This window comes from Parus major, chromosome 2, assembly GCF_001522545.3.
Source record: "Parus major isolate Abel chromosome 2, Parus_major1.1, whole genome shotgun sequence".
NCBI classification, from domain to species: Eukaryota; Metazoa; Chordata; class Aves; order Passeriformes; family Paridae; genus Parus; species Parus major.
The window spans coordinates 76766556-76775689 of NC_031769.1; the positions used below are offsets into that span (position 1 = coordinate 76766556).

The 9134-nt window shown below is 39.9% G+C and overlaps 1 protein-coding gene across 4 annotated transcripts in view; it reads right to left on the reverse strand.

The window, feature by feature from the left end:
• Positions 1-2116: 2116 nt before the first annotated feature.
• BASP1 (brain abundant membrane attached signal protein 1) overlaps positions 2117-9134 on the reverse strand; it is a 51069-nt gene continuing 44051 nt past the window's right edge. For all 4 annotated transcript variants that reach the window (XM_015619396.1, XM_015619395.1, XM_015619394.1 and 1 more), the window contains one exon: positions 2117-3733. In XM_015619396.1, coding sequence (XP_015474882.1) covers positions 2993-3724 — 732 coding nt within the window. In that variant the 5' untranslated portion in view covers positions 3725-3733 and the 3' untranslated portion in view covers positions 2117-2992. The remainder of the gene's footprint in view (positions 3734-9134) is intronic.

Consider the following 9134-nt stretch of genomic DNA (forward strand, 5'->3'; position numbering starts at 1 on the left):
AAAAAAGTAAAGTTGCTGTACATTTAAAGGCAACTCAGCTTCTCTTTGCTGTGCAAGTGCAAGCAAAGTATGAGCAAAGTCAATGGCACTGACCTTCCTATTGCTGAAGGGAAAGCAACAGATTCTTGACAGTTTCCAGGGGAAAACAAGGAAGCCCGTGCAAACATGTCTCTGTGGGGGCTCTAAACAATAGCAAAGGTTCTTTCCCAGGATTGAATTTCTCTATTCCTTTGGCACATTTTCACAAAAGGGTTGGGTCCTTTGAGGTTATCTGCAATGTGCTTATGCTCAGAGCATTAACATGCCTGTTAGCTCTGTACTCTCAGCATACTTTTACTGTCATTAAAGAATGATTATAATGCAGAAAAAAAAGAGTATCTTGGAGAAGGGAGACTGGACTGAAGAAAAACAAGCCTCTAGGCTCTCACCTATTCTCATGGCTCTTCAAGCAAACAACATGCATCACATTTCCATTAAACATACATGTTTAACAACATGTTTAGTTCATAAGCTCTTTGAACAGAGATTATTTCTTTCATTCTGTATGTAGGTATAGAATAGCAGCATTTTGGAGCAGTGGCCTAGGCCAGAATGCCTTTAACCATCAGTTATACAATAAGAAATTTAACAACTATGAAAAAAACAATTTTGCAGACCTCTCTATTAATCAAATGTTTTAATTAATGTTTTAAACATTATATTTAAAAAAAAATTTAAAAAATATTTAAAACATTATATGGCAACTTTCCTCTTTTATATTTTGAAACTACTGGAGACTTTTGAGTGCACTGATCTTTGGCTTTGCTGACTCTCCATTTCCCAAACACAAGTGCATATTTCTTTGATCATATGCTATTGATTCCCACACATGTGAGGCACAACATTTCTTTGCAGTAATGACACTGTTGGGATGAAACTGCCATCAGCAAGCAGATTGTGAGAACCTCAGCACGTGTGTTAAGACTTTGCTATCCACATCTGCAGAGGCTGCTAGGTTTGGATACAGCTGTGCGAGCACAGGGGTATTTTTAATTATCTCAAAGAATTAAAGATTGCATTCAGCACCACATTAAGGATGCAAAACTTTCATGGTGGTGCATGATTCATGGAGGTGAATCACCTGATCTAAACCCAACTGAACTATTCCTGCCTGTTGCAGTAAGCTTCTCCCAGGTGCACAGCTGCATCAGAGAATGGTATAGGAAGTTTGTTTGTATTTCTGAAAAAAATATTAGGATTAGCATTATGCAAGTCTGTAGAGTGAGTCATCCTCACTGCATGGAGCGAAAGTATTTGAAATAATTTATACCATTTTAAAACATAATTTTCCTTATTTACTAAATACAAGCCTGCTCATCCCTTTGTATGTATACCAGCTGTGTTTCTATTTACCACTGCCCACTTCTTTCAGAACTTCTGCTCTGCCTAAAAGTTTACTAATAGGCAGGCCAAATATGCTGCTTTAACTGGTTTTGTGAATCCTGGGCTCTGCACTGAAATCATTGTCCGTATCCACCAATGACACCACTCAGCAAAAAAGTGCAATTACTCAGCTGTTCTGTTGAATAAAAATGAAGCAAATAGGCAAAAGTAGTGAAAAATGTTTGTGCTGGGCTAAACTCCACTCAGCTACATAAGATTATCCATATTTGAAATACACAGGACTGGCCTTTTGTGCCAAGGGTGGTTTATCTCCTACCCAGTAGTAATGGGGAAAAAAACAACATGTATCAACACTAGAAATACTTTAATAGGACTAGGATTAAATTTAATTGCCTCATTTTAAAAGATCAGTTTATCAAATCCACTGTCCTTGTCCCAGTTAAAACTCAGTCAGCATGCCTGTGGCTCTTCAAAATAGCAAGAGGGCATTTTTATTTCACATGTTAAGGCAGGCAAAAGCCACTTCTACTTTGATTGGGATAAAACATATATGAGATGTGCTGTTCATTGGCCACTTCATCCAACCTCACCTAAGAACAGTTATGGCTGTTGGAGAGTCACTATTTATAGGAAAGTAAACAGCCCCACATGTAATACTTCTTAAGTGTCAAAACCTCCTTTGCCTAGTTCTCAAGAGGTGAAAGTGAAGATTTAATCAGTCTTTACACTTATATATTTTTTAAATTATTTAACTTTTATTACTGTTGCACCATTTATACAATTACATATAATTTCAATGCATCCATTGTACATTTTGTTTTTTCATTTGTTTTCCAATGAGTGTGTGTTGGTGTCTGTGACACAGAATGGAAGAGAAACTGGAACTGCAATGAACGCAGACTTTTTCATTTCCACTGACCAATAAACAGAACTACAGGTGCACCCAACCACGGACATGCATTAACTCGTCATGAGAAATCTAGGTAGGCTAAGTAGGATGAGAATGCTTTTTACTCCCAAAAAATATTTGGAGAGGAAGAATTGGAGGATTGGCATTGAGAAATATGTGGACAGCTAAGTGGGTTTTGTCTGAAAGTTGGCATTCATCCACTGCATAAAAAAAATATCAAAATAAGAAAGGCTGTAAATAAAAAAAAAACACAGAAAATACTGCTTTCATAAAGATCTGATTGCCTTGGCACAAACCTAGTGGGCAGAATCAAACGCATCACTCCCAAACCCCATTACAGAACAAAAAGAAGATTTTAATACACTGGTGGAGTGCATTTACAGCAGTTCAGATACAAAAGATGTGCTGTACTTTCAGACATCCATTTATTTATTTATTTATTTTAATCCAGGACTTGTGTCAAGTTGGCAGAAAGTATATTAGATATTTCCCCACAAAAATACTATTTGGATTCTCCCCCCTCCCTCCCTCCCAACTTGATGGGACATCCTTTTCATTTTTTCTCTTTTTTTTTTTTTTCTCCTTCTTTTCTGGGCAATACATATTTGCTATTTCAGATCTGAAACGAGTTAGTATAGCTGAAAAAATAAAAAAAAGACACAGGTTGTTTTAAGTGGTTGTTTCAACAGGCTGTCCAATTTAATCTTGCACTGCTATGGTTTGATCCGAATTAGTCGCTGGAACTTCAGAAGGTTTCGCTTCCTCTGGAGGGGCTGCAGGGTCCGAGGCCTTAGCAGTCGAACTAGGCGCTGCTGTTGCCGCGGGCTCCTTGGAAGAAGGTGCAGCCTCGTTGCTGCTAGGTTTTGAGTCTGAAGCTGGGGCCACTTCACTTTTAGTTTCTTGGGCTGCAGGCGTCGCGGGAGCCTCAGTCTTTTTGGCTTCCCCTTCCTCTTTGCTCTTGTCATCTGCTTTGCTGGGAGCCGTGGCTTCTGAAGGCTGGGAAGCTTTTGCATCGGTGCTAGGCTCAGAGGGTTTGGGTGCTTCGCTACTGGCAGCAGGAGCAGAGGCAGCAGTCGGCTCCTCTTGCTTGGGTGCCTGTTCGGTATTCTTCTGTGGCTCTACTTTTGCATCAACAACAGCCTCTGACTTCTCAGGTTCTGTTTTCTGGGTTTCTTCCTGGGTCACTGTTTTCTCCTTCTCCCCTTCTTTTTCTTCTGTCTTATTGGCAGTGACCTGAGTATCCTTTTCTCCCTTCTCCTCCTTATTGTTCTCCTTCACTTCTGTGGTCTCTGTGGTTTTCTGGGCATCCTCAGCCTCCTTTGGAGTCTCCTCTTCCTCAGTTGCTGCTCCTTCAGCCTTCTTGTCTTTGTCTTTAGCTTTTTCATCATTGACACTGTATCCCTTCTTCTTCTTGCTCAGTTTGCCTCCCATGTTGGAGCTCTGCAACAGAAAAGAGAAAGGGTTGATTACCCAAAGCCCATGAGAGAATCAACAGAGTGCAAAGGGAAAATTGATTCTGGAAAATCACATGAGATTTGGTAAGGTGTTGTCAGCTGAATGTACCGATGCTGCAGAGCATCACTGCTGCTGAGCTTACGTTCTGCTCAGCCCTGCAGAATTTCAGTCAGAAAACACCCTTCTGCCACATTCCCTTAGGAACAGTCCTCCAAACACCTCTAACCCTTCTTACAGCTCAGTGGGGAGGAAGGGAATGGAGTAGCAAGAAGCAGCAAGATCATGGAGGACTAACATACAACCACAATCTTTTGTGGCCTGAGAAGAGAGGAAGTAGAAAAAAGACACATTTGTGTTCAGGCTGGGAATGAACTGGATTTGACTGTCCATCATGGCATCCACCCCTGGCTAACACAAAGTCCACCATCATTTGAGCAGAGGCTCTGAACCAGCTTTTCATTAAGGTTTGGAGAAATCAAAGGAAGCTTAGAGTCAGTGAGAAGTCTAATGCAGAAGACTGCATTGACTCCCTACACTTCCCAGCCTGTTACCCTCATGGACTGTTTCCCTTGGATATACTGCCTTTATAGAGGGCTGATGGTACCAGGGGCCAGGAGCATGTGCTTCCCTCACCCAGAGGGATGTGGGCACCCACATCCTGCTGCCCCAGGAGCAGGAACAGTTCCCACACACAGAGTCCCACCCAGCCTTGCAGCTTCCAGAGGGATCGCCCACCCAAAGTCTTGCATTCCCACACTCAGCAGGATGGGAGACACGGAGCCTGAAGCACAGCAAGACTGTGACCACTGCATAGGACAAAAGAAACAAATACAAGTACTTCTGACCACAAGCTTACACGTGGCACGTGACATGATGCAATAAAAAATGGAAGAGGGGGATATTTGTAGCCTCTGCTTACAGTTTTCAGGCATGACAAGCAATCAGGTACACTGCTCAGTTATTTAAAAGAAGTTGACCACGTGTGTAACCATATCAGTATTTATATAGCCTGTATGTGGGAGTCTTAACTAAGAATATACAAAATCTTTCACAGTATTTCAAAGCAAACTTTGTCTACAAAAACAGAAGGAGACCACAGATATACTGGGACATTAATGAAAACTAAAACCCCTATGAATGGAGAAAAAATTACATTTCTAGTATTAAAGGAAATAATTCATAATTAATGAAAGGTTAAGAAAAATATTTCTGTATTTCCTACTCTTTGAAAATAAGAGAAGTGACTTTTTTCAAAGAACTGTCAAACAAATGTTTAATATAAGAACTTCTCCAAGGGAAATGAATCATTCTAATTTTCTGTTTTGCACAGGTAGATATAATTATAGGCTGTATATTTTTCACACACTTGCTAAAACTATGAATACAAATCAGTAAAAATTCATAGGATTGCTCATAGCAGGCTGAATATAAAGTAATATTACATACAACTAAGACCTAGCTGCCTCTCAGTAGATTATCTGCTACCACAGATACAAGCCCCAGGCAGAGCCCAACAGCCAAATATCCACACATCAAGGGCAAAATTGAGATATTATGGTCAGCAGAGATCTTTCTGACTTCAGCTTTCAAAAAGAGTAAGAATTTGCAAATACTGTTGAAACATTATCACACAGCCCTGCAAAATGGTAATGTGATGTTACTGAAACACTGCTTTGTTGTCTGAAATTTTATGGGAACAGCAATAAAAGGATTAACTTCTACAGAGTCACAACTGAGCAATCTAATCTCTGCCTTCATGACAGAGTTATCAGGTTTTTAGGTATTTAGGGCAGGCTGTGGACATTAGTTTGTTATCTGACAAATGTATAGCCTCCTTGATTACTCCACAAATATTGCCCTGATTATTGTTTATGTGCAGTTACAACCAAATACTTCAAAAGGGTTTCTGGAAGTCAGTCAGATTGGAGATTTGAAGCCATGCTTCAAATGCTTTCAGACACTCATTTATTTATTTATAATTTATAATTTAATGTATATAATATATATACTATATAATAATAAAATCATGAATAAATAATTATATATATATAATTATAATTAAATAAATATATCCCAGTTTGTAATCCCTAATTAAGCCTTTATTTGTTTTCCAGTAAAGCCCATGTAGAGTGAGCCTAACTTCATTTGTTGTGTCTTCTGTATTTCTCAAGATTTTGCTATTTCATGGACAGTAGTAACACACCACAATTTATATTTCCTTCCTCAATAATCTTTTGACCTCAGATACAGTTGGATACGGAATGTCTATGCCAAAGGACCTTTAAAAAGAAGAGAAGCATGCATATAAGAAATATGCTCCCAAACTAAGAAAAGAAACATGCACTGTCTTTGCTTCGAGGTACACTGTGAAATCTCTGTGTCTCAACTGATATCACAGCCAGCTGGCTCAAGATCCTGGAGCAGAAGAAAGGGAAGAGGTTCAGAGGCTACCATTACGATCTATTAGCAAATATTTATGCTTAGAAATGGACTGCCATCTTCCAGCATAGTTTCAACTACTTTAGAACAAAATAAGTTCATTCTTTGGGACACTGAATCATATTGCCCTGTTAAAAAGCTGCCTAGATCATTGTGATTACAGCTATGCCAGGCTATGATGCAAAAGCAGAGCAATCATTGGGGTCATCACCCAGGTAGCAATGCTGCAATGTCCCTTTTTCCCTAGATCTGATTTACAAACATTCCTCCTGTCCCCAGACTTCTGATAACACATCTGGGCTTCCCTGTAACCTTTTTCAGAAACAGCCCCACATGCTCTACTTCTTCAAATAGATGCTGGTCTCGTCCCTGTCCCAGCCTGAAGCACAGCTCTGAACCATCCAGTGCAGAGTCCAAAGGTGTGACAGACACAAAGCAGGTCTTAAAAAGTGTTTTAAAATTACAACCATCTGTACCTGCAAGAAGACCGCGTGGACCTGAGCATCTCTGTGATTGTACTGGATACTGTTGCAGGATTATCCTGCAACAGTCCTGCCTGGTGCTAAATGAAAATGAATGTCAGTGAAATGTCTCCCAAGTGAAGCAAAGTGCAAAAAGTCATTGAGATACAAATTCATAGAGTGTTAAATCTACTCTGTGTTACTAGCTACATGTTAACACTTGAAAGAGCACAGACATCTCTCCCACTCCCCACCAAAGGACTAAATTATGAAAAAAAAAATAAAGGGGATGCACCCTCTGTCCCAGAGAGTCTGGGGTCCTGGCTTCACTGCTCAGCCTCTTCCACTCCCCCTGCCTCTCCCTAACCCCATAATCATTGCATTCACCTTCTGAATGACGGACCCAGGACCCAAGTTTGCTTACAACTATTGACCACTATTTACAGGCTGAACCTCAGCATGTCTTCAGTTATTTGCATTCCCACTAACAGGTACAGGCTTTGAGCTAGCTTGAGCAGCTGCCAGCTGAACATAATGCTCTTTTTAGCAAGCACGAAACACATCCCAAATGAAGATCCTTGAAAATTTTGGTGCTGAGCACCATTCCTATAACCTGGCACAGCATTTGATGGTTGCGCCTTCTTACTGCTGGAAAGGAAAGTGTCTAGAGAGAGTCCAGAAGCCAATTTTATATTAAAAGTTGCAATATACCAGTAATTTTCAGGGAACATTGGTGAACAACTCTGCAGAGCAGTACTTCGGAAGAGTGAGGTAAAATATAACACTTGGAAGCTACAATAGACTTTGTCTGCTTCCCAGGCTGCTCAGTATTCTTTGTACTGCTCTTCTTATGGAAAAAGAAACCAATCCAGAGATCACTCTCTCTGACTGTAAAAGAGCTACTCCTTGCAACAGGAGCAAGGATTTCTTCAGTTTCTAGAAGCTGTTATAGATTTTGCACATCCTGGAGCTTCTCTTCTGCAGGGAGAAGGAAGAGAACCAGAAAGCCTGCATAGTTATCTTTCTTATTGTATAGTAGAAATAATCTCTGGAGTGGAATACTTAGATTAAAAAATATCAGGTGTACAGGTTACTTGGAGAATGTTAAGCACTTTGAAACTTGCATATTTGTGATGATCAGGACTCAAAGAGTCAATGTCCGTGAGACCATAATGCAAGAGGAAGACAAACTCATGGAACATTTCAAATTTTCCATCTGAAGACTCATTGGCATAAATCCCTGGAACATGGGCAGCACACATTTGTACAGTTTGTAAAAAGAATTATTATTTGGAAGTTTTATACTTCAGATTGTACTTCTATATTGAAAAGGTCCCTAGAATTAGACTCTTACTATCTCTTTTGTCAATAAAGGTTTTTCTGCCCAATTAGTTTTATGTGCTTATAAACTTCTAAACTTTTCTTTTGGCATAGGCATTCACACACCACTGAAGAGTCTGACAATTACAAAAACGGGCTTGCTATCACCTTCCCTCACAGTACTGCAGCAGGAAGGGACAAACACACAGATTGCACCTGATGTTACCTCAGTCTGATTGCCAAAGCAAAACTTCCAAAGCTCCTGTTCGACTGCATGCAAAGCGTGGGGAGTTCAGTCCATCCCCAGAAGAACCAGTTCAGGGAGACAATAGGTACCTCCTGACATTCCACTGCCCCCGGCGCAGGGCAGGCACGTGCGGTGGGTCAGGCCAAAGTAGCCCTGTTCCCTTGCACAAGCCTGTTCCCAGGCATGAGTTATCTCACACTGCCTGCAGACAAGTGCTGTAAAATGCACATCCCTCGCAAGGCAGAGTTTCAACACTCCAAATCAAATTAAATACTGATCCCAGAAACTCCCCCACGCCCCAGGTGCTGAAAAGAAATAGAAAGATCTTGAAGAATCTATTACATCTCTGTACCTCACTGATTCACCCTGCACCTTTGTAAAAAAATAAAAGGCAAAAAGTTTTAATTAAGGGACACATATGGGAACTGAAGGAAACAAGGTATGCAAATATTGCTTTTAAAAGATTTTCTGAAATTTTTATGAAAGAAAAACACCCTAAACTTACTATTTCTCAAAATATGCAAGAGAATGTCATGCTCCCCATTACATGTACACACACACAGTCAGAGACATTCCTATCCTTGCCAGGTCAATAAACTTTTCAGGTTAATGTTACAAAATGTCTGTTAGCATACACTTAGAATTAGACTTGCTAGCCTTGCCTTTTAGCAACAAAGCAATGTTTTTCTGTTCTTTCTCCATTATCTTCACTCATCTTCCTTTTCATCTGATTTTACTTGGAATTAATGGAACAGAAATGCTAGGTCTCATTCAGGTTCAAGCCTTTTCAAAACTCAGAATCAGTGACCTTTTCTCTTTTCTTCTCTTTTCTTTTCTTTTCTTTTCTTTTCTTTTCTTTTCTTTTCTTTTCTTTTCTTTTCTTTTCTTTTCTTTTCTTTTCTTTTCTTTTCTTTTCTTT